General features: G+C 46.8%; 1 protein-coding gene across 2 annotated transcripts; it reads left to right on the top strand.

Annotated features, from left to right (window-relative positions):
- The first annotated feature begins 3277 nt into the window (after positions 1-3277).
- On the top strand, positions 3278-25269 carry GTF3C2 (general transcription factor IIIC subunit 2). 2 transcript variants are annotated; one of them, XM_008700313.2, is made up of 19 exons: positions 3278-3498; positions 11432-11702; positions 11884-12205; positions 12809-13094; positions 15338-15432; positions 15846-15923; positions 16045-16143; positions 17219-17446; positions 17656-17767; positions 17967-18075; positions 19152-19177; positions 19358-19487; positions 21759-21903; positions 22009-22170; positions 22367-22454; positions 22867-22995; positions 23450-23602; positions 23746-23853; positions 24142-25269. In XM_008700313.2, exons 2-19 carry the CDS (start codon positions 11456-11458, stop codon positions 24358-24360), a joined length of 2736 nt encoding a protein of 911 aa, XP_008698535.1. In that variant the 5' UTR covers positions 3278-3498; positions 11432-11455; the 3' UTR covers positions 24361-25269. The 2 variants fall into 2 exon arrangements, with proteins under 2 accessions (XP_008698535.1, XP_040478952.1); XM_040623018.1 differs by lacking the exon at positions 3278-3498 and having other exon boundaries at positions 11396-11702.
- The last annotated feature ends 148 nt before the right edge of the window (positions 25270-25417 follow it).

The following is a 25417-nucleotide window of genomic DNA, read 5'->3' as shown; positions in this document are numbered from 1 at the left end:
TCATGGGGCGCTTGGGTGGCTCAGTTGTTAAGTGTCTGCTTTCTGCTCAGGTCATGATCCCTGTGTCCTGGGATCGAGCCCTGCATGGGGCTCCCCGCTCGGCAGGAAGCCTGCTTCTCCCTCTCCCACTCTCCCTGCTTGTCTTCCCTCTCTCGCTGTCTCTCTGTCAAATAAATAAGTAAAATCTTAAAAAAAAAAAAAAAGATTTTATTTATTTATTTGACAGAGAGAGAGACAGCGAGAGAGGGAACACAAGCAGGGGGAGTGGGAGAGGAAGAAGCAGGCTCATAGAGGAGGAGCCTGATGTGGGGCTCGATCCCATAACGCCGGGATCACGCCCTGAGCCGAAGGCAGACGCTTAACCGCTGTGCCACCCAGGCGCCCCAAATAAATAAAATCTTAAAGAAAACTTTCAAACAGAAGTAGAGTGAACTATGCTAAGAATCCCCATCCCAGATAGAATAATTATCAAGATTGGCCACGTTTGCTTCCTTTTTATTTCCTTTTTTTTCCTTGCTGAAGTTACTTTAGATCAAATCCCAGGTATTGTATCATTTCACTTCTACAAACCTCAGTATGTGTCTCCAAAAAATACAGAAGTTTACTGTGTTGTTACACCTATTAAATTCTTAGTATTGTCCAACCCATAATCCAATTTCCTTGATTATCTCAAAAACTGGCTTTCTTGCAGTTGGTATGTTTGAATCAGGACCCAGACAAATCTGTGCATTACATTTGGTTGGTAGGTCTTCAGTTTATCAGAAGCAGTCTCCTCAACCTCCCTTCTTTTCTCAGGACACTGACTTGTTCTGGAAGTCAGGTGATCTTATAAAATGTTCCCCACTCTGGATTTGACTATGGCTTCCATGTGGTGTCATTTAACTCATTCCTCTAACCCCTCTGTTTCCATTCAACTTTTTGGGCAAGAATGCTTAGTAAGTAGTGCAGCGTTTCATATCGCCTCACATCAGGAGGCAAATAATAGCTGGTTGTCCCATGTTCAGTGATGAATGCCTCCAGTTTTAAAGTTTGAAATTTTAAAGTTTCTCAACAAGTTTTCATTTAGTGGTTTCATAACCACTGGTGGTTATTGCCTGAATTATTTCATTAGGGAATGCAAAATGATTTTTCCCCCTAATTCTGTGATTCTCTCCATATTTACTACCTAGCAATCTAAAAAGAATTCCTTCTCATTGTATATTCTGAATTAGAGTTCATACCGGAAAGACAGGATAAATGTTTCTTTCCTTTTATGTGCTAGTTTCCAGGAATTGATCACTACTTACTTCCAGTGGCATACAATGAGTAGTTATGGATTAGTAGGCTTTTTCTTTTTTTTTTTAAAGGATTATCAACTCATGGGTTTTTTTATGTATTGAGCATATTACTCAATTATTAAAATTAAGCAGAGGATCCACAGGGTCAGCTCTATGTTTTAGAAAGGTAACTGGTAGAGATTAGAGGCAGGGAAACAGAGCAGTTGAAAGATTGCCTGTCAATCAAAATTACAAATGCACCAAAACTTGGTCCAGCAATTCTGCCTCTAGGAATTTATGCTACCTACTCATATAGTTGCACATGTTTCAAGTAACAAGGTTATTTATAGCAGCATTGTTTATAATTGCAAAAGACTGGAAACCACCTAAATATCCGTTAAAAACAAGGGACTAATTCAAATTACAGTTGACCCTTGAACAACATGGGTTTTAACTGTGTGGGTCCATTTATATATGGATTTTTTTTGTTACAATATAGTACTGTAAATGTATTTTCTCATGATTTTCTTAGCATTTTCCTTTCTCTAGCTTACTTTATTGTAAGAATATAGTATGTAATACATATTGACATACAAATTATATGTTGACAGTTTATACACTTCCAGTCAACAGCAGGCTACTTAGTACTAAGTTTTTGGGGACAAAAGTTAACATGCAGATTTTCCACTGCACAGGGGTCGGCACCTCTAACCCTTGTGTTCAAGGGTCAACTATATCCTACATTTATGTTATTACTAAGCAGTCATAATAAAGAATGAGGAAGGTTTTTATGTACCAAAATGGAATGATCTAAAGGGGAAAGATATATATGCATTTGCTTATGTGTATAAATATATAAAATATCTTGGATTTGTAACAAGGAACTGATTGTGTGGATGTGGAGACAGGTGGAAGGGAGTCTTCACTTTACACCCTATATATATCCTTTGAATTTTGAGCCATGTGAATATCTTATTCCAAAAATGAGTGCAATTAATATAAAAAAATTTTGCAATTAAGTCAAAGATAGCCTAATCTGAGGCAACAGGAGTGGGAAGACATGTCCTCCCTACACAAGTGTTGAAGCTGAGAGCTGTCCATCACACAAGCATTTAAGATAGTACTGTTAGAGCAACTGCAGCCTGAGCTGCACCCAATTCTGCGTTCTCACAAAGTTAGTCCTAAGCTACAGCACAGCCTTACTTTTGACTTCAGGCCTCTGAGAGAGTTGGGGACAGAGTCCCTTTACTCCCGCTTTTAAGTCTTAGCTAGCTCCTCCCGCGTTTTTCTCAAATGTTTTGTGTAAACAAGGGAATTTAATAGGTGAAATTCTTTGGGCAAAGACTGGTTTACTCCACCCTTTCCTGTCCCTATTTATATACCCTGAACTCTCCCAGTTAAAATGCGGAGACCTGTAAAGTTTATATGGCTTTAAATGTCTCAGGAAAGGGCAGAAATTTGTTACGTTCTTTCTTTGTCCACCCGCATCCCATCTCCCAGGGAGGGAAGCAAGGCCTATGCCCACCAAGGCCGGGGCCAACCCTGAGGCTCATTACAGTGTAGTGTCCCCACGCCAGGCTTTTCCACTGGTTTCTCTTCCGTGTCCTTTTCCCAACCCCCTTTGTGTTTTTGTAGCGCCCATCTCTGGGCTCATGAGTGGCTGCCCGTGGCGGAGGCCCGAGCCATCCTCTGGCAGCCGGCGGCAAGGCTTCCTCAGTCTCTCAGTCCGTTTCCTCAGCTCAGACCGCCGGAGTGCTTACTCCCACTCCAGCCTGGCCCTGCCCGCCACACGGCCGGTAGTCTTCACGGTTAGGCAGGCTCCAGGGCTCGGGAGCGGCGGCGAGGCTTGGGCGCGCCGTACACTCGAGGATCGCTTACAGGCCCCGTGGGAACCCGCGGGGCGCGACGACCGTCACCGCGCAGGCGTCAATCTTCCTTTCTTGACACTGCAATTCCCAGAAGGCCACGCAGCGTCCCTGGCGCGGCTAAAGCCCTGGAGCCCCGCCGGCTCCGAAAGGGCGCGGGGCTCTCGCCGCACTGCATTATGGAATACATAGTCTGAGAAAACGTCCTCGGGCACAAAGTCCCCACCAAGCTCACGTGTTTACCTTGTGCATTGGCGGCCGGGCGTGGGGTGGGGGGAGGGGATCAATAAAGAGTAGCTACCAGATTTCGTCATAAAACCGCGACCAGACAGGCGGCGCCATCTTCGAACTTGGACTTCCGGAAGGACTTGGTGAGGGTAAGTGTACCGCAGCGGGGTGTGCGGGGGCCCCACGATTACTACTCCTCCTCCTTTTCCCATAGCACTAAGGTATTGGGAACCAACTCCCGACTCGGCTGTTCCCTCTCTGCATAGCATCGCGACCTCCAGCCCCCGCGCTGCTACAGAAAATATCACACTCCCCACCTCCTTCCCCGTAGTACAACCGGACATCCCTCATCCCTGCTAATCACGGCTCTTGCCTTCTTCCCCGACGCGGTGCGGTAACACGACATCCTGTGTCCCGGCCGCGGCAATGCTTACATTGCATCCCGCGGACTCAGCAAACCTACAGTAGTTCTGAGCCTCAGAAAACTCAAGGCTCGCTCCCAGCGCAGGCTAGTGGTGGAAGCTGCCCCCACACCCATGACTGAGGAAGGGCAGGCGATCACTCCTCGAGTGGTCGCGGGTTAGTCTCATTTCAGCTATGTCTCAGCCTCTGCCTTCGCTAGGCTCTTCTAACCCCGGGGTTGTGCCCGGCGCGCTCCAACCCCATTGGCGCAGCCAAGGGCCAGTTATGTTTCCCCTCTGGTGCTTTTATCCCGCGGCAAGTAGGTTGTCTGCTGGGGAAGGCGGAGGAGGCGACTTCAGCCCCACCCGGTAACTCACTTGGTTAGAGAGGTGTAGTGTGTATGGCGAAGCCTCTTCGGCCTAGCGGCATATTGTTAAACAAACTTCAGCCATTCCTGTTCTTTGGTTACTTTTTGGCATCCCTTATCTAATGTACTATTATTTTCTTAATAGTTTTCTTTAAATTGGTTTGTTTTTCAGGTTTAAGTGCTTTCGTGTCAGTCTAAGCAAGACAGATGAAACCATGGGTTTCTTGGGCTAGAGTTTTTTTGTTTTTGTTTTTGAGAGAGAGCGCGCGGGCGGGGGGGGAGGGGCAGAGAGAGCAAGGAATCTTAAGCTGGCTGCAAGCCCAGCGGGGAGCTGGATTCCAGAGCTAGGTCTCACGACCCTGAGATCAGGACCTGAGCAGAAATCAAGAGTACGAGGCTTAACCGACTGAGCCACCCAGGCGCCCCCGCGGGCCGGAGTTTTTCATACAAGTTAAAATAAATATAGTTAAATAAAGTTCATTTTTGTGTGACTAAAATCATCTTGCATACCACCAGCTGCACCATAGGAACACTTTGGGAACAGTGTATTAGACTAGTGTGTTTACAGTAATTCCATACTTGAGGAACTGTGTTAACTAATTATTTTCCTTGGCTGGGAAAATCCTGGCAGCCTTGAAGCAGTATTCCAAACAAGTTGAGGTGCAAATGTAAACTTCTATAAACTCTAGCACAAATTTATTAAACATCCCTTCCTTTGCTTGTGTCTAGAAAATTTATTGTGAAATCATAAGTGGAAATTAACCACCATACCCTGCTGCTGCCTTTTACAGGAGCCAATCCTTAAAGGGATTTTTTTGCAGCTTGACAAGTTAGTCATTAAATCAACAAAGTTTAATTATTGCACTTACCATGTACCAGGTTCTGGATTCAGTAGTGAGTCAGGCAAGATCCTAATGAAACTTTCAAGGGAGATAGATCTGAAGTAAATACCCATTTCCCTAATAAGAGAATTCTACATGGACTAAAGAGCTACATTTAAGGGCACCTGAGTGGCTGAGTCAGTTAAGCGTCTGTCTTGGGTTCAAGTTATGATCCCGGGATCCTGGGATCGAGTCCCACGTCGGGCTCCCTGCTCAACAGGGAGCCTGCTGCTCCCCCTGCCTGTGCTTGCTTGCTGTCTCTCAAATGAATAAAATCTTTTTTAAAAAGCTACATTTAAGATTCAAACTAGAAAAAGCATTAGAAGAAAATAAAATACGATATGTTTATATTACCAGGGTAGGAAATGGCCTTTTTAAGACACAAAACAACTCATAAAGGAAAAGATTGAGAAATTTAACTCAGAAAATAGAACTTCAGTTTAGAAGAAATATTATAAACAGAGTTTTTTAAAAAGTAGAAAGAGTGGGGCACCTGGCTGGCTCAGTCAGTTAAGCATCTGACTCTTGATTTCAGCTCAGGTGATGCTCTCAGGGTATGGGATGGAGCCCCAGGTATGGCTCCAAGCTCAGTGAAGAATCAGCTTGAGATTCTTTCTCTCCCCACCCCTTTTTCTGCCCCTCTAAAATAATAAATAAATCTTTTTTAAAAAGTAGAAAGTATTTGCAACATAAATAACTCCACAGATCAATAAAAGATTGATTTGTTCTGTAGAGGTATGGGCAAATTATATGTACAGGCAATTCATTAAAAATATAGATGTCCCCCCCCCTCTCTCTGATAAATAAATAAATAAATAAATAAATAAATAAAATATTTTTAAAAATGGGGGTCTCTGGTGGCTCAGTCGGTTAAACGTTTGCCTTCAACTCAGGTTATGATCCCAGAGTCCTGGGATCTAGTCCCACATGGGCTCCTTGCTCAGCGGGGAGCCTGCTTCTCCCTCTGCCGCTTGAGCTCTCTCTCTCTCTCTGACAAATAAAATCTTTTAAAAATATATATATAGATAGATGTTCCGGGTGCCTGGGTGGCACAGTCAGTTAAGTGACTGATGTTTGGTTTCAGCTCAGGTCCTGATCTCAGTGTTGTGAAATCGAGCCCTGTGTGGGGCTCCATCTCAGTGCTGTGAGCTTGAGTGCCATGTGGGGCTCCGCACTGATCGAGGAGTCTGCTTGAGATTCTCTCTCCCTCTCCCCCTCACGATTGTGTGCTTGCTTACACGTGCTCTCTTTCTCTTTCAAATAAACCAATCTTTAAAAAAAATGCATCTATATATAGATGTCCAGCAGATAAAAAGAAGTTGCTAACCTCAATCATTATCATTATCAGGACAACACAAATAAATACAATAGGGCAGAATTCCTTCATGCATCAGATTGGCAAAAATTAAAGATTGGCAAGGGCATGCTAAAATGGGTACAACTATAATTCTATGGAACACTGGATAGTAACTAAGAAGAATGAGATATATGCATGTGTGTACTGATGTGGAAAATCTTCAAGACATACATAGAAGTTCTCTTAACTGGTACCTAGATAACTAGCTCCCTGTGTTAACTGACATCCCCCGTTTCCTCTGTAAAGTACAGATGCTCATGGCACACTGAATGCTTGAAGCCTATCAGCTTTTCTCCTATAGGCCTGGTCATTCTACTTATTTGAGAGAGAAAGAGAGAGCAAGCACAAGGGGGAGTGTAGGGGCAGAGGGAGAGGGAGAAGCAGATAGCAGGGAGCCCAACATGGGGCTTGATCCTAGGACCATGGGATCAAGACCTGAATGGAAGGCAGATGCTTAGCCAGCTGAGCCACCCAGGTGCCCCAGGCCTGGTCATTCTATTCCCACTGATTGAGTTGAATGCTTGTCAAGAGTCATTGTGATGGTTCTCAACATTTTTTATGTCAGTTAATTTGTCGTTATATTTATATAATTGTGAGATATGTTTAAATTTTAAAGAAATTTGCATATAAAAGTTATTGTTGCTATTAAAACTAAGTTGAAATGTGGCAGATAAATAGGTGCTTTATTGTTATTCTTTACATTCTGCACGTATTTACCAATACTTTGTGTCAACTAAAAGTTTCATAAAAATGATTCTAAATAAGAAAAGAGAGGCGCCTGGGTGGCGCAGTCGTTAAGCGTCTGCCTTCGGCTCAGGGCGTGATCCCGGCATTATGGGATCGGGCCCCACGTCAGGCTCCTCCACTGGGAGCCTGCTTCTTCCTCTCCCACTCCCCCTGCTTGTGTTCCCTCTCTCGCTGGCTGTCTCTATCTCTGTCAAATAAATAAAATCTTTAAAAAAAAAAGTAAACTAAGTTGAATGCTTTAGAAAGAAAAAGAGGTACATTTGTAAAGAAACAAAAGAGGCTGCCAGATAGGTGTGAGTGAGGCAGCTGTAAAAGATTGAGGAAAATTTGTAAAAATCTGAAACTTTATTGTGCTTGAATTGCTTCTCAAGAAAAGAGAATGTTTCAAGAAAGGTGTGGTCAGTAGCATCAGTGCTGCTGAGAGATCAAGTTAAATGAGACTGAGAAGTGTCCATTGCATTAGTTGACACAGCAGTTAATGATGACTTTAGCTTCAGTGATGAGTTGGAGGGCAATATCCTAGTCAGAATGAAGCAGGGTAATTAAAACATCAAGGGCAGACAACTTCAAAGTTTGACTGTGAGGGGCACCTCGGTGGCTCAGTTGCTAAGTGTCTGCCTTTGGCTCAAGGCCTGGTCCCAGGGTCCTGGGATCGAGCCCCGCATCGGGCTCCCTGCTCTGCTGGGAGCCTGCTTCTTCCTCTCCCACTCCCCCTGCTTGTGTTCCCTCTCACTGGCTGTCTCTCTCTCTGTCAAATAAATAAATAAAATCTTTAAAAAAAAAAAAGTTTGTGAGAGGGAGGAGGAATATGGGTTGAAGGATTGTTATATGTGTGTGAAGATGAAAATTAGAGACACTTAAATGCAATTGGGAAAACAGCCAGCGTAAAGGAAAAGGCTCAACCATTCCAGTGTCCTTAGGAGGTGGGGGAATAGAGCTAGAACACGAGTGGAAGTTGGGTAGATGGGTAGATGAGGGATACAGATTCAGGGAATGTTAGGCTACTTGACCAGACATTGAAATATGTCCCACATAATGGCTTTGGGTTTTGTTTTGGAAATCAGAGGCAAAATCACCTGCTGAGAACCAGGGGATCAGGTCTTGGGGGAGAGGGAATGGGGGGGCTGAGTAGAGAGAAAGTGTGATTGCTAGCACCCTGGCAGCTTAGATGTGCACGTAGAGAAAAAGGATGGTTGGTTCATCCAGGGTTTAAATTTGCCAGTCCTGTGGAAGAAAAAGACAAGAAACGAACTTTATACTATCAGCAAAAGTCTGATTAAAATAAAGGAATCTAAGCTAGATAGGATGTGGCCAGCACAGGGAGGAATTGGAGAGATCAATGATGGGGACTTGATACGGTTGAAGAATAGATACAGTGATAGTAGTTGAGCAATCTAGCTATAATGATGGGAGGTTGTGATCAGAGAGTGGGATGTCTTTGTGATTTTGGAGGTTAAAAGGTTTTGTGAGATGACAAGGTTCAGTGTATTACAGCAAGTAAGTAGCAATGGTTTAGCTGAATGTTATGAGCTTCAAAGGAACAGTTTTTACAAGACAGGGAGGACTGTTGGTCTACAAGTGGCATCAGAGAGGAACTGACAAGACACTGATCCCATTTTCTACCGTGGGGTCAGTGGGATGTGAGAGAAGGAAAAACCTCCACTTGAGAGCCTAGAAAGCTAGAAATTTCAGTTCCTGGAATTTTTTTCTATCCAAGATTCTGAATATGATTTAGGTCTTGCCAATCAAATGTGCTCTTGAAGAACTAAAATTTGGACCCGAGTTTAGAGAGAGGAGAGAGGCAGGCCAGGAGGACATACATTTTGCTGGTTCAGAGTGTGGCAGGGGTATGATTCTGGACCTGGGAGCCGAAGGAGGGTCTTCCCTGTTGAGTCAGGTCACTTTCTGATTAGTGCAGAGGCAGTTCATGGGCATCAGCTGTGGCAGGGGCTTCTTGGTCGCAGGTGCCTCCTCATTGTGGTGTAGGAGAGGTCCTGTGGTTCTTGAACCAGCAGCTGCCAGACAACTTCCCATTTTGACAAGCACTTGTCCCCCGCCCCCACCCCTCCCAATGATCCTGCATGCAGGTGGTTCTCAAGCTTGCATGTGCATCCAAATAATCTGAAGGGCTTTATGGAGACACAAAGTGCTGGCCCCATCCCAGAGTTTCTGATGCAGGAGGTCTGGGATGGGACTGGAAATTTGCATTTTAACAAATTTCCAAGTGATGCTGATGCTGCCACCACCACACTTTAGGAGCCACTGATGTGAACCCTGTAATACCCTGTAACAAATCCCTTTTAGCTGAACTGGCTGGAGAGGATTCTGTTCTATGCAGCTGAACCTTGACCAATAGAGAGGTTAAATAATCATTTTATTCATGCCTTCTCTGTCCTCATCTACTTGATCTGTCAGTGGTTAAAAGAAGTAGTTCTTGTGGGGTGCCTGGGTGGCTCAGTTGTTAAGTGTCTGCCTGCCTTCAGTAAGTGTCTGCCTTCGGCTCAGGTCATGATTCCAGAATCCTGGGATGGAGCCCCACATTGGGCTCCCTGCTCAGAGGGAAGCCTGCTTCTCCCTCTCCCACTCCCCCTGCTGGTGTTCTCTCTCTCACTGTGTCTCTCTCTGTCCAATAAATAAATAAAATCTTAAAAAAAAAAAAAAAAAGTTCTTGCATTTCCTGAAGATTGTGCTTTGTTTTGTATTTATTATAAAGTATTCCCTTTTTGTCCCATTTAATACTTTCTCTCCTGAATTCAACTTTGCTATTACCAACAAAACTCCTGTTTTCTTTGTGCCTACATTTGCCCTATATATTTTTATATCTTTTGACTTCTAGCTCTTTGGGTTCCTTTGTTTTTAGACATCTCTTTCAAAGCATATAGTTTGGCTTTTAAATGAATCCAAATCTTTATTCTTTTTTTTTTTTTTTTTTTAGTGGGTGAATTGATCTTTGGTTATTGTTATACAGCTTTATCTTATGTCATCTTGTAGGTTTTTTCCTTTTCTTTGTGTTTATTTCCAGTCTCTTACTCTGTAGCCCTTAAAACAATTCCTTCTGGTTCCTGTGGCCTGCTAGGCATTTTGGAAGCAATATAGTATACTGCCTTGGGTTCTATTAAACATCCTTAAGGCATATGCAGACCTATGGGAGATTCCCTCCTGGGATGTGAGCTATTTCTCCTTCTTTGTCATAGATAGGCTGGTTATTTTGGCCAAAAACTGAGCCCTTGCAGAGTTCTGAGTTGCTCAGCTTTTTGGTTTGGTGGTCAGTGTTTTGTTTATGTCTGTCAGTTTACTTTTGCCCATGGTTCCCCAATTGATATTCTGGGTTTGGAAAAAAATTGAAGAGGGGCGCTTGGGTGACTCATTCGATTAAGCAACTGACTCATGGTTTTGGCTCAGGTCATGATCTCAGGGTCATGGGATCGGGCCCTGCATCGGGCTGTGCTCTGGGCTCTGGGCTCTGCGCTCAGTGGGAGTCTGCTTGACTCTCCCTCTCCTTCTGCCCCTCCCCTGCTCTTGGGCATGTGTGAGTCCATTCTCTCTCTTTTTCTCAAAAAAAAAAAAAAAAAAAAGATTCATGACAGTTTTTTAGTTCATTCTCCATGTGGGAAAGGTCTCTTAATGTAGTAGGATGTCCCTTTATCTCATAGCCATCTACCTCCCCTATTCAGGTAAAAGATTAGTGGCAGGGCACTAGAGAACTCTTACTTATTATTAAATAAATCTCTTCTTTGACTAGTACTCACAAAGATGAATGTTAGCTCTAGGCATCCTCCTTCAATTTGGTCTAAATTTTATGTATCTGGCGGCTGTTCTTTGTAGCCTATTCCTGAAGGTTTAGGAAGTTTGGGAAGATTTTTTCACTTTCTGTCTTTTTATTTTTTGAGAGGAAGGGGGTGATTCATTTCACTGGGTTTTAGGGAAAGAAGTTGAATAATTGTTCATTCACTGCATTATCCTTATGAGAAAACTTAAGAGCTTTAAACTGGCTGAAGAATATAATGCTTGGCACAAATTAAGCATTTAATAAATAAATGGTAGCTTTCTTATTACCTGTTTATTGCTAGCTCTGCTACTGCCTAAGTTCCATGAGGGCAGGGACCTTGTCTGTTTTGGTTATTGTCATATTACCAGTTCCTAGAACAGTGCCTGACATAGAAAATGCTTAGTAATTATTATTAAATGAATGCGTGATCAGGGAGCTTGGGTTTCTGGCTGGGGGGTGGGCAGTGGGTGGGATGGGAGGAGAAAAGACAGGCAAAGAGAAAACTCTGAGCCAGTGCAAATAGCTTTTGCCTTCTACTCATGTGTATGTCTCTGTGCAGGGGCAGCAATTTTAGGGGGTGCTGATGGATACCTGCGGGGTCGGCTGTGTTGCCCTGGGGGAGGCCGGCCCCGTGGGGAACATGACTGTGGTAGACTCTCCTGGACAAGAGGTGCTAAATCAGCTTGATGTCAAGGCCTCTTCAGAAACAACTAGTGCTGAGGCTTCCATAGAGATGTCTTTACCTACACCTTTGCCTGGATTTGAGGATTCTCTTGATGAGAGGAGGCTCCCTGCAGAACAAGAAAGCCTCTCCAGACTTGAACAGCAAGGTATGTACCTTGTCCTTTCCTTTTTTTTTTTTTTTTTTTAATCTCCCTGTGCTTAGCTTAAGATGAAAAAGAGCAGGGTGAGCTCACAGGATCTTATCAAGCCAGGTATGGTATAATCTATTCCAAAGAGGTTTGACCTCCAAAGAGGTCCCGTCTCACAGACCCATATTCTTCTCTACAGATCTTTCTTCAGAGATGTCAAAGGTCTCAAAGCCTAGGGCCTCAAAGCCTGGCCGGAAGAGAGGTGGTAGCACACGGAAAGGCCCCAGAAAGCCCCAGCAACCTAATCCTCCATCAGCCCCTCTGGTTCCCGGTCTCTTAGATCAGTCCAACCCTCTATCCACCCCCATGCCTAAGAAACGAGGTCGAAGGTCCAAGGCAGAGCTGCTACTGCTGAAGTTGTCCAAAGACCTGGATCAGCCGGAGTCTCCACCTCCAAAGAGGCCCCCTGAGGACTTTGAGACCCCTCCTGGGGAACGACCCCGCCGAAGGGCTGCCCAAGTGTAAGGACTGTGGGGTGCAGTTTGGTGGAGGGGGATCGGGGTGAAGGGTTGGTGGGGGCAGACGTTGGAGAGCTGAGAGGCTGTGACAAGGTGTCAGGTAAGCGGGGGTAGCTTCTGGGTTCTGGGGGCTTGATCCATCTTCTAGCTCTTACGACAGCAGCTTTTTTTTTTTTTTTTTTTTTTAATCTGTTGCTGAGTTTGTCTAGGAGGTTGCTTTTTGTGCCTTGTATCCTGTCACATTTTTCAGTTACCTCCAGGTCTTTGTTGCAATTTTCCCACCCAGTATATATCGGTCTCTGTGTGCCCTTCCATTCTTCTCTGGGCTCTTACTGATCTCTGACTGCGGTAGAGTGAAAGTGCCTTGGACTTGGAGTTGGCAGACCTGGGTTCAGATTCCACATACGTGATCTGAGTCCTCTCTTGGTCAAGTCCCTTAACTTCCCTAGATTTCTGGTTCTTTATCAAAGGGGGAAGGGAAATTAATAGCTGCTTCCCAGGGTCACTGGGCGGATCCAGTGAGATGAGAATCGGCCGAGTGTCTGGAAAAGCGGGCTGTCTGTGAAGTGTGTGTGAGGGTGGCCGTGACTCTGCCCTGTCCCGCAGGGCACTTCTGTACCTTCAGGAACTGGCTGAAGAGCTCTCGACGGCCCTGCCTGCTCCGGTGTCCTGTCCCGAGAGCCCCAAGGTCAGCAGCCCCGCCAAACCGAAGAAAAGCCGGCAGCAGGCAGCCTGTCAAGGTGGAGAAGAAGAGGATGACACTGCACGGGATGAAGACTTTGTGCTCCAGGTTGAGGCGGAAGATGGAGATGAAAGCGAGGCCCCAAGCGAGAGCTCATCTGACCCCGAGCCTGTGGTGCCTCAAAGCACCCCACGAGGGTCTGCCGCAGGGGTAACCTGAATGCACAAGAAAGTGAATGTGGAGCTGGGATTGTTAGCGAGGTCTGCAGGGCGCCCCAGTGGAAAGCTTTGGCCTAGTAACTGATGGCCAAAATAAGTCATCGAAGAAAGGGACACCGTCCAAAAACAGTTGAGCAGGCGGGGGCTGGGGGTGTGAGCGCATGAGGGTACTCACTCAGATATCAAGCATCTGCTCTGCACTAGGAAACACGTGACTAGGAGAGCCGCCGGCCTCAGAGTCCATAGTGTGATAAGGGCGGGAGGGAACCAAATGCTTTTGGCGTGTTGAGGAGGGCAGTGAACTGCTGGGGCTTCACAGAGAAGCGATGGTTGGGCTAGGTCTTGAAAGGTGAATAGGAGTTTGCCAGAGAGATTGGTTTTCCCAGGAATTCCCCCGACAGGACAGCAAGCAGGCAGAGCTGTTGAGCGCTGTCAGCAGGTTCCCAAAGGTGCCCTGTGGGATCAGCAAAAGGCCGGGGGGCGGGGGGAGGGGGGAAGCAGTGGGGGGATTGAACTCGAGAGGATGGAAGGACAAAGACTGGTAGGAGCCAACACAGGTGTTTGTATGTTTATTGAATTGTGGTAAAATATACATAACATAAAATTTGCCATTTAAAAATGTAAATTATTTTGGGGGTGCCTGGGTGGCTCAGTCAGTTAAGCGTCCAGCTCTTGATTTTGCCTCAGGTCGTGATCTCAGTCAAGGTTGTGAGATTGAGCGCCCTGTCAGGCTCCATGCTGGGCGTGGGAGCCTGCTTGAGATTCTCCCTCCCCTCTCGCTCTGCTCCTCCATCCCCCACCCCAAAAAAGTACAACTGAGTGGCATTAGCACATTCTAGTGTTGTGCAGCCATCGCTGCTACCCATTTCCAGAACGTTTTCATCATCCCAGAAAGTCTGTGCAACAGAGATTTTTAAGTAGAAAAATAACATGATCAGTTAGGACTATAGGTCAGTCTGCCGTGGACAGTGAGGAGACAGCTGCAGTGATCCAGGTAGTGATAGGGAGGGCCTGGGTCAGGCTGTGAAGCAAGTGAAAGGGGGGGCAGGTGCAAGAGACATTTAAGAGAATTAACAGCACTTAGCAGTTGCTGGAAAGGAAGGAGTAGGAGTTTCTAGCTGAGATGGTGCTCTTAAGTGTCGGACTTCAGGACAGGAACGGTGGGAGCAGGGGAGGGGTGGGTGAGCAGGGGAGGCGATGGGCTCATTTTCCGACCTGCTGAGTTGGAGGGGCCCGTGTGCCAGGAGCCATCCTACTGGAGATGTCTGGTTGCCAGTCACGTGCATGGGACCAGACTTCCTTGTCTTAAGCACAACATTTAAGGGAGCACCAAACTCCTCAGTAATCAAGATAAATATCTTGATGCAACATTTTAACAAATAAAAGTAATGCAAGGCACCTGGGTGGCTCAGTCAGTGAAGCATCTGCCTTCGGCTCAGGTCATGATCCCAGGATTTTGGGATCGAGCCCTATGTCGGGCTCCCTGCTCAGTGAGGAGCCTGCTTCTCCCTTTCCCTCTGCTCCTCCCTCCACTCTGCTGTCTTGCACACTTTATTTTTATAGTATATTTATATTTTAAGGTAAATAAAATCTTAAAAATAATGCAACAAATTTATGATGAACAAAATATCAGAGTTTTAAACAACGACAGGAACTGCATTACTGATTTTCCTTTTGCCTTAGGCTCTATAATATGGGTTGGCACCACACTGTAAAGGTCTAGAATTTGTAGAAAAGCTGAAACTGGGTAAAGTTTACATTTACTAAGATGTCAACGATGGTAGTCAAAGCCGTGGACATGGGATGAGAGGACCCGGACTACATGTATAGAGGGTCGATGAAAAGACAGAGGAACTTTGGGAAATACTGTTATCACCCAAACCTGTCAGAGGAGGGAGCGCCTGTGGGGAAATATCAGAGAGGCAGGAAGAGTAAGGAGACGCTGTCCCATGGGGACGGAGTTTCAGGAAGCAAATGTGAGTCCTCTGAACCAAATGCCATGGAGACGCCGAGGAAGGTGAACAGAAAATACATCACAGGTTTTCAGTTTTGATGGAGGAGTGGGAGCAGAAGGTGAAGAAGTCATTGTGATGGCGGAAACATCAGTCTTTTAAGATGCTGTTAAATCAGGCTAGAGAGGAAGCAGTGCCAAGAAAAGTAAAAGCTGGGAAAGATGCCGTCTGGAGACTTCTCTAATCTGTAAAATTCTCTCCCTTTTTTTCATTTGCTCCTCAGAAGCAGAAGCCACACTGCCGGGGGATGGCTCCCAATGGCTTACCAAATCACATCATGGCTCCTGTTTGGAAGTGCCTCCATCTCACCAAGGACCTGTGAGACTTGAGGAAGGGGGCTGGGGATGAGTGGGTGGTGGCGGCATGCAAAGGACCATCGAGAAGTAGGGCCGTGGGAAAGAGGGAAGGCACTCACAGGGCAGGACGCTGAAGACATCCATAACTAAAAGGCACTGCTGCAAAGGCAAGAGCTCCAGAGCTGTGCCGTCCAGCACAGTAGCCACTAGCTGTGTGGCCATTTAAATGTAATGTAAAATTAATTAAAATGAAAAGTCTGCTTTCTCAGTTACACTAGCCACATTTCAAGTGCCCAGTAGCTACTTGCAGCTAGTGGCTAGTGTATCTGTCAGACAGCGTAGATGATAGATCACTTCCATCATTGTAAAGGTTTACCAGACAGCACTGCTCTAAATTTCTCTTCTCCTTCATTAATGCTTCTTGTGTTCCTCCAGCCGAGAAAAGAAGCATTCATACTGGGAGTTTGCAGAATGGATTCCGTTGGCCTGGAAGTGGCACTTGTTATCTGAACTGTAAGTGAAAGAGACATTCTGAAGCTGGGAGGGGGTGACACCCCTGGAGATAGGAGGGTGACAGGGAATCCTGGGATGGGTGAAACTTCCAAATTCACTCTGTTCCCTCCCCCGCCCCCAGTGAAGCAGCTCCCTACCTGCCCCAGGAGGAGAAGTCTCCACTGTTCTCTGTCCAACGTGAAGGACTTCCTGAGGACGGCACACTCTACCGAATAAACAGGTGAAGATTGCATATCTGTTTCTGATTCTAGGAGATAGAAATAGGAAAAATGAGTATTGAGAGGGATGGCAGATTGGCCCTGTTCTTCCCCTGATGCTGTTCCAGGGGTCCCAAGGTAGGAGTCTTGCTGGATCCGGCCAGCCCGCTCTAATTTTGCAGTGCTCATTGCTGCTGGGCAGACTAAGGGAAGCAAGGGAGATGGCAGGCCAGTTTACCAGGTCACATCTACTCAGATAGACCCGACAGGCTGGCCCTGGAGAGAACACTGTAGTAGACCACAGTGCATAGCCTATCATCTTTGAAGGTGAACTGGAGCTAGACAGGCTTTGGAAGGAAAGGAGGACGGTACAGGCGGTGGCTAAGGACTGTTTTCACCTGTAGACTCGTCTTGCTCTTCTGGCCCCTGCTTAAGCCAGTTCGTACCGGCGCCAGCTGGAGCTCCCATTCTGTCCGCATTACCTTTTCTTTTTTTTAAAGACTTAATTTTTTTTGGAGCAGTTTTAGGTTCACAGCAGAACTGAGAGGAAGGTGCAGAGATCCCCCGTATACCCCCTGTCCCCCTTCCACATGCACAGCTCACCCACTGTCAACATCCCCCACCAGAGGGCAGATGCGTTACAGTTGATGGACCTACACTGACACATCATCACTCGAAGTCCGTATGTTACATTAGGGTTCACTCTTGGTGTTGTGCGTTCTGTAGATTTGGACAAATGTATAAGGACCTGTCTCCATCATTACGGCATCATACCGAGTAGCTTCGCTGCCCTAAAAGTTCTGTGCACCAACCACTCCTCCTGCCCGCCCCGCTAACCCATCGCTGTCATGGATCTTTTGATTGTCTTTATAGTTTTGCCTTATCCAAAATGTCCCATAGTTGGGATTATACAGTGTGTAGGCTTTTCAGGTGGGCTGCTTTCATTTAGTGATATGCCTTTTCATGGTTTGATAGCTCATTTCTTTTTAGTGCCAAATAATATTCCATTGTTTGGATGTTACTTTATCCATTCACCTCTGAAAGCCTTATTACCTTTTGTTAATTCCTTTCTTCATCCCATTTTTGACTTTTCTCTAGATTTAGCTCGATCACAGCACACCCAGAGCGCTGGGATGTGTCCTTCTTCACGGGGGGACCCCTCTGGGCTCTGGACTGGTGTCCAGTGCCAGAGGGGGCGGCAGCTTCGCAGTATGTGGCCCTTTTCTCCAGCCCTGACATGAATGAGACACACCCACTGAGCCAGCTTCATTCAGGTCCTGGGCTGCTCCAAGTCTGGGGCCTTGGGACCTTGCAGCAAGAAAGCTGGTGAGGTGGGGCTGGGACGCTGCCGTGGGAGGGTGGTTGAGGAGGAGAGAACCTGGGCAGGGGAGCTGGCGGGGAGCTGGGGAGGAGAGCTGGGAGGCCTGGATTGGGGCTGGGCCAGGGAGCAGGGGGCCTGGAATGGGTTGAGATGGGCTCTGGCCACCCTAGGCCGTTCTCCCTGCCCATTCTCCCCATATGCTTTCTCTCCTCAGTCCTGGCAACAGGGCTCACTTTGTCTATGGGATTGCTTGCGACCACGGCTGCATCTGGGACCTCAAGTTCTGCCCCAGTGGAGCATGGGAACTTCCAGGCACCCCACGGAAGGTACCTCCCTGTTGGTTGTGGGATGCCCTGGGACTCACAGAAAGAACAGAGAGGCCCTATGAATTCCCAGAGTTGACAGAGAGCGGAGGATGGAGTTCTCCAGCAAATCCATGTCATTTCCAGGGACCAAAACCTCAGAAGTTTTCTAAGAGGCCCTGAAAGCAGCAAGCCTCAGCACAGATCTGGTCTCCCCCTCTAGGCTCCTCTCCTGCCCAGGTTGGGCCTCTTGGCTCTTGCCTGCTCCGACGGGAAGGTGCTGCTGTTCAGTCTGCCCCATCCAGAGGCCCTGCTGGCTCAGCAGCCCCCAGGTGAGGAGCACAGGAGGCAGGGGGCATGGGGCTGCTGTAGTGGGCCCCATCTAGCTCTCCTGAAAGTCCTCCTGGCCTGGCCTCTGGGACAGAGCCTCACTCAGCACCGCAGCCACTCTGACTTCTCACCTTTGTCCTCCCCCTCTCTCTGTAGCAGCCTGCAAGGGGTGCTCTCTCCTGCAGTCTTCTCACCGGGATCTTTCAGCCCACTCCCCTTTCCCCCCCTTTCCCTGCTGTGTGCTCTCAGGCCCTCCCCCCCTGCTGCCTCAGCTAACTGGGTGTGTAAAGAGCTGCTAAGGCTGATCTGTCCTGCCACGCTCTTCTCCTTCCCCCAGTCCCGTACTTGACCTGTCCTGTTCTCACTGCCATGTACACATAAACACAGTCTCTTTGCTGGGAAGAGAGGGAGAGAACGGAGAGCTGAAGGTGAGCCAGAAGAGGAAGGGGTTAGTGAAAGGCATCTCCTGTTTGTCAAATTTGTTTTTCAACTGTACTGAGTATTTAAAGAAGAGGGCGCCCAGGTTTGAGCCCCAGGAAATCCCATATTTGGTGGTCTGGCTGAGGAGCGAATAGGTGTGAGGAAGTGAAGACAGATGTGTGGACAGTTCTTTCCAGTAGACTGGCTGTGAAGGGGAACGCGAAGATGAGGGTGGTGCTGGAGGGGAATAAGGGGTAAAGGAGGGGTTTGTTTGTGTATTTGTTCCATTTAGTTAGAAGACTACAGTGCATGTTTACATCTGACTATGAGAATGACCCAGTAGGGAGAGAGAGGAAGTGGGTCATTCAGGAGAAAGAAAGATAACCAAATGCGCAAAGTTCTGAAAAAGGTGAGAGAGGGTCGAGAGAGAGCAGAGTGGAGCAGTTAGCCATTATGATAGAACGAAGGACACACTCAAGTACAACGGGGGGGAAAGAAGATGGGGGCAGGTAGAGGTAGAGGCATCGGTGTGCTGGAGGAGAGATGGCTGTCCGGGAAGGTCATTCTCAGGTCAGCGGTGCTGATCTAAGAGCAAGGCAGGCCAGGACATCAGTCCTCTGTTCCCAGAGCATCAGTTACCGCTCTTCTTCCTTCACAGATGCGATGAAGCCTGCCATCTATAAGGTGAGTGAGGGACCTGCTACCTTAGCCAAGGCTCCATCTTCTCGAGCCTCCCTTTCTAATTCCACAGTGAGTCTCCTGCCTCTCCCCCACCTCCACCCCGCGGGGTTAAACACTAATTTGAGCCTTTGTTGCAAATGGTAAGTATCCCTAACCCTAGTCCCGGCTCTTCTGTCCCTGCAGGTACAGTGTGTGGCAACCCTTCAGGTGGGGTCTGTGCAAGCTTCAGACCCCTCTGAGTGCGGTCAGTGCCTTAGCCTGGCCTGGATGCCCACCCGGCCTCACCACCACCTGGCTGCTGGCTACTATAATGGTAAAAAACCAAAACAGCATAAGGGGCTATTGCTCTTTAAACTTCATATATGCTTGTATTTTTGGTGGTGGTTTCCTTTTTGGTTCAGTGGTGGGCATTACGTTTAAGCAATATTAAAAAATACAAAGAAATAAAAGTCACTAGAATTTTTCTACTCAGAAAAACATAATTAAGAACAAATGATCAGGGGCGACTGGGTGACTAAGTAGGTTAAGCATCTGCCTTTGGCTCAGGTCATGATCTTGGGGTCCTAGGATCAAGCCCTGCGTCGGGCTCCCTACTCAATGAGGAGTCTGCTCCCTCTCCCTCTGCCCGTCTCCAGCTCAGCTCTCGCTTGCTCTCTCAAATAAGTGAAATCTTTAAAAAAAAAAAGAAGAAGAAGAAGAAGGGTGCCTGGGTGGCTCAGTTGGTTAAGCATCTGCCTTCAGCTCAGGTCATGATCCCAGAGTCCTGGAATTGAGCCCCGTGTTGGGCTCCCTGCTCAGCGGGGAGCCTGCTTCTCCCTCTCCCTCTGCCTGCCACACCCCGCTTGCTCTCACTCTCGCTGTCTCTCTTTCTCTCTGTCTCTGTCAAATAGATAAATAAAATCTTAAAAAAAAGATAAACATCATTTCCTGAGTTCTCTATGCATACATAAAGATAAAAAGATCAGATGGCAAGAGAGAGACTTCTATAGCGATGGGATCATACTATGTAAGCTATTTTAAAGATTTTATTTTTAAGTAATTATACCCACTGTGGGCCTTGAACTCAACCCCAGGGTCAAGAGTCGCAATGCTCCACGGACTGAGCCAGCCAGGCGCCCCTACATAAGCTATTTTAAATGAAAATGTAGGAAATTTAATTATCCTTTAATTTTATAAAAGTAAAAGACTGAATTGAAACTGAGAGCTGGCTAAGCTCCCCATAAATGTTCCTTCACCACAGAGACGTTAGTTCCTTCAAGATACTCTTAAGGTTTAAAAGGGGACAGAAGAGGATCATAGATAAAGAGGCATTCCCGTAGTTGGAGTCCACAGGCGACAGTTTCACGGTTCGACCTCATCAGTGGTCTCGCCCCAGGAGGTCGGGACATTAGCACTTTCACACCTCTCTTCCTGTCCCTCTCTGTCTTTTCAGCGTCTTTCTTTTGGTGCGGCGATTCTTACATCGTCAGGGTACATCATTCTTGATGCTGTTTTGCTCTTAATTCCCCGAGTTATAATTCCGCATTGAAATGATCGCGCGTGTCCCCCGGTCCGTCCCTCTCAGTCTGCCCTTGTTGCTGCATGACATGCAGCTCAGCTGGAGTTTGCTGCCAATAAGCTTTTCCAAGATAAGCTCATAGGTGCTACATTTCCTGCATTCTTAGCTACAAATAGTTTCCCCAGCTATTGTTTATTAAATTCTTACTGTTAGGACACCTGGGTGGCTCAGTCGGTTAAGCATCTGCCTTTGGCTCGGGTCATGGTCCTAGGGTCCTGGGATCGAGCCCTATGTAGGGCTGCCTGCATCTCCCTCTCCCCCTCCCCCACTCATGCTCTTTCTCTCTCTCTTTCTCAAATAAATAAAATCTTTTAAAAAAATTCTTACTGTTCTTTAATTTGTCTTCTTTTTTATCAAAGTTATGCTTTTGATTCCGTCCTCCTCTGCCCGCCTGGTCAGGGGGCAGCTGGTTTTGGGTCATCAGAGTTAGTTTCTATTTGTTCATTTGTTTTCTGTTTCTGTGCATCTTGTTGCTTTTGGCTCCTTGCCTGTCCTCTTTGTCTTAGAGCAGAGTTGGCAGACCTTTCTCTAAAGGTCCAGATAGTGAATATTTTATGCCTTGTGGGCTGTTTGACCATTGTTGGAACTACTCAGCTCTGCCATTGAGAAATGAAGGCAGCCTTACATTAGGTAAACCAATGGGTGTGACTGTTCTAGTCAGATTTTATTTACCAAAGCAGGCAGCAGGCTGTATTTGGCCCACGGGCTGTAGTTCGCCAACCCTTGTCCTAGAGGGTTTATGCTTTTTAAAAAATCCCTTCTATTTAGTAGGGAATAGAGGCTATTGGGTATATTCAGTCAGTCTGTCAACCACAAGTCCCAGACCAAGCTATTTTTTGTTGATGAGAGTTGGAGCTAAAATATCACAGAGGGAATGTTGGCGAGCTAATCATGATCTCTATATCCTTTCATAAGGGGGTCACATCTGAGGGTAAAAGGCAAAGGTCCTTGGAGCCCAGAGAAAGGCATTAGAGCAAAGAAGAGAGAACTTGCCTTTAATACCTACACATTCTATCCCTATCTCAGGCATGGTGGTTTTCTGGAACCTTCCCACTAACTCACCCCTGCAGCGGATACGGCTCTCCGATGGCTCCTTGAAGCTCTATCCCTTCCAGTGTTTCCTGGCCCATGACCAGGCTGTGCGTACCCTTCAGTGGTGCAAAGCTAACAGGTACAGGACAGGATTGCTGTGGGCTGGGAGATGAAGCCGGGGAAGGCTGGTACTCCCAGACTCGCTCAGATTTGATCTTCTCCCTCTTCTCCCCTCTTTCCACAGTCATTTCCTCGTCTCTGCGGGGAGTGACCGCAAAATCAAATTCTGGGACCTTCGACGACCTTATGAACCCATAAACTCTATCAAGCGCTTCTTGAGTACAGAGCTGGCTTGGCTGCTCCCCTACAATGGTGTCACTGTGGCTCAGGACAACTGCTATGCCTCGTACGGCAGGACGCAGATAGGAGGAGCTCTAGGGACAGGCCCTAAGGGTTGGGGTGCAAAGTGTGCCAGATTGTTGTGGGGAGAGGAGGGTTGAAAGTTGTTTCACTGAGGTAATTTGAATTCTGGAAGGAATTGGGGAAGGGAAATGAATACAATCTTGGAAAAAGGAAAGTTTTATTTTGTGTTCCTCTTACAGTTATGGACTCTGTGGAATTCATTATATTGATGCTGGTTACCTTGGTTTCAAGGCCTATTTCACGGCTCCTCGCAAAGGCACTGTCTGGGTGAGCCCCTCTCTTCATTGCACAGAAAAACGATTCCTTTACTCACCTACCGGTGGTCAGGAAGAGGCAGTTTTGCATAGAAGAAGATAGATGTATGGTAACTGTATCATCAGGGATAAAGGTTATGATAAACTTCTTTTAAAATTTAAATTCGATTAATTAACATATAGTGTATTAGTTTCAGAGGTAGGGTTCAGTGATTCGTCAGTCTTACATAACACCCAGTGCTCATTACACCATGTGCTCTTCTTAATGTCATCCTGCACTTACCCCATCCCCCCACCCGATAAACTCATTTTTGTTTCTGTGTGTGTGTGTCTTCCAGTTCAGACTGTGCGGTTGTTTCCAGTTCACAGAACTGAAACAATATGAGTGAGTGAATGAATGAAAGAAATCTGTCTCTTCTTATTAGAGTCTTTCAGGGTCCGACTGGCTTGGGACAATAGCCGCGGGAGATATATCCGGGGAGCTCATTGCAGCTATACTGCCTGACATGGCACTGAACCCGATAAATGTCAAGCGACCTGTGGAGCGAAGATTCGTACGTATATGGATATTTAATGGTAGCACCATCCGTTGGGTCCTAATCCCCAAGACCTCCTAAATTAGAACTGTAAAGTAGTAGGGTACAAATTTGGATGCGGTCTCCCAGACCTGATATCGCCCCTGGAAGTCTTAGCACAGAGCTGTACCTAATATTCCTACCCTAGTGCATCTGTGCTTGTGTTTAAACATACTACCTTCTTCCATCTTTACCTCTTCTCTGCCCCAAAACCAATTTTCTTTCTCTCTCTCTCTCTCTTATTTTTTTAAGTAGGCTCCACGCCCAGCGTGGTGTCCAGTGCAGGGCTTGAACTCACGACCCTAAGATCAAGACCTGAGCTGAGATCAAGAGTCAGACGCTTAACTGACTGAGCCGCCCAGGCGCCCCATCAGTTTTCTCTTTTATTCTGTCTCCAGTATTATAGGATCTAATCTCATGGTCTCCTTTCTAGCCTATATATAAAGCAGATCTGATGCCGTATCAGGACAGCCCTGAAGGTCGAGACCATTCTTCTGCTTCATCTGAGGCCCCCAACCCTCCCAAAGCACGAACTTACGCTGAAACTGTCAACCATCACTACTTGCTCTTTCAAGACACGGATTTGGTAAATGGAGGCCGGGAGAATGGGCGTGGCGTTTTAAAAAGTAGAACACTTAGCTCTGGTACAGTGGGGCATTAGGAGTGGCAGTGCAAAGGTGCAAGACTAAGAAGCTGCTGGCTCTCTCTCTCCTCTTCTCCCCTCCCCAGGGTTCCTTCCACGATCTGCTCCACAGGGAGCCAATGCTGCGCATGCAGGAAGGAGAGGGGCATTCGCAGCTCTGCCTGGACAGGCTGCAGCTAGAGGCTATTCACAAGGTACAAACCTTGTCTCTCATCTTCTCCACCCTTCTTCACTCTCATTACCTGCCGCCTCTGGCCCTACGGTCAGTGAAATGGGGGATGAAAAGGTAGCAGAGGGAAGGAAGGAAGACAGCTCTGGGAACCTCATCCCCTAGAGTGTGACAGACATACCTCCTTCCTACCTCTCTCACCCCATGACGGTCCTGTCCTTCCAGATTATCACCCTTTATTTCCCCCTCTTCAGCTCGGACTCACACTAAAGCACCAGCTGTGAACATCTCTTGTTTTCTATTCTCTTCACAGGTCCGCTTCAGCCCAAACCTGGATTCCTATGGATGGCTGGTGTCTGGGGGACAGTCCGGGCTGGTTCGGATCCATTTTGTCCGTGGACTCACCTCACCACTGGGCCACCGTATGCAGCTTGAAAGTCGAGCCCACTTCAGTGCTATGTTCCAGCCATCCTCCCCGATTAAAGGGCCTGGCTTCCCTCCCACCAGCCATCGCCTTCTGCCCGGTCCCTAGTCGTGGTCCACACAGGACCTTTGGAATGAAGTCTGCCAGGAACAAATGGCCCCCCCCATGCACAGAGCCATAGGAACGGGGGTCTTCATGGATAGTGATGCTGCCAGACCTGGACCTTTAGACCTGCCTTGCCAGGACTCCTTAGATACCTCTCCTTCCACAGACTTCTGTCATCACAGCCCCCTGCGGGCAGGGGGGCTAGCCCTCCACAAACTCTCCAGGCTCCTCAGCCTAAAACTATGGCTCCTGAGTAACACTCAGGCCTGGCCTAGGCTTGGAAGTCAATTGCTCATATTGAGCTTATTGCGAAGTGGGTAAAGCTAAGTAAAGGTACTGGGTGTTTTTGAGACCACACGTGAGTGGGTGTTTGGAGAACCGGAAAGGGTATCCGCATGAAGGCTCCTGTGTGACTATATTCCAGGATCCAGTATTACTGCCTTCTCAACTTCCTCTTTAGAGTAACCAACACACAGGCCCAGGAGGGTGACAGTAATTTATTGGACTGAAGCTGCAGATAGTACTTCTTTAACCGAGGAACACCACAGACACCCTACCAGTAGAACAGTGGCTCAGATCTTACTTGCTCCTGCTTACGAAATATTCCCGATCACTGGTCATCTGACCCTACTTGAACACTCCTAGGCAGTCATGTTTTTAAAAATCTTCCTTTATATCAAGTCAAAGAGTATACTTCTATAAATTTCACCATGGGTATTAGGAAATCTAGTCATTTTGCCCTGTGATTGCCTTTTTAAGTATATTTAAAAATAGCTATCATGTGTTTCCCAAGTCTTTTCTTCTCTAGATTAAATATCTTCAGTTACTTTAACCATTCTTTACACGTCATGATTTTTGGTCCTTCATGATACTGTCACATTGTTGACTTATTAAACATGTCTAGCTACTGTATTTCAAATCTCTATACAGGAGGTGTTTAAAACCCAAGTACAGTAATGTATTGTTATATCTCCTCTTGTTAAGAGTCCCCTTGTGGGGTGTTGCAGACTCACAGGGACTCCAATACTGCCTCCTAACCAAAGACAGACCCCAGCAATGA

This window comes from Ursus maritimus, unplaced genomic scaffold, assembly GCF_017311325.1.
Source record: "Ursus maritimus isolate PB19 unplaced genomic scaffold, ASM1731132v1 scaffold_6, whole genome shotgun sequence".
Classification (NCBI taxonomy): Eukaryota; Metazoa; Chordata; class Mammalia; order Carnivora; family Ursidae; genus Ursus; species Ursus maritimus.
This window is presented reverse-complemented; position numbering and strand designations above follow the sequence as displayed.

Coding starts and splice junctions, on each gene's coding strand:
- GTF3C2 (XM_008700313.2), top strand. CDS start 11,456: ATGGATACCTGCGGGGTCGGCTGTGTTGCCCTGGGGGAGGCCGGCCCC. Junction 11,703..11,883: donor CTCCAGACTTGAACAGCAAG/GTATGTACCTTG, acceptor TCTTCTCTACAG/ATCTTTCTTCAGAGATGTCA. Junction 21,904..22,008: donor CAGTGGTGCAAAGCTAACAG/GTACAGGACAGG, acceptor CTCTTTCCACAG/TCATTTCCTCGTCTCTGCGG.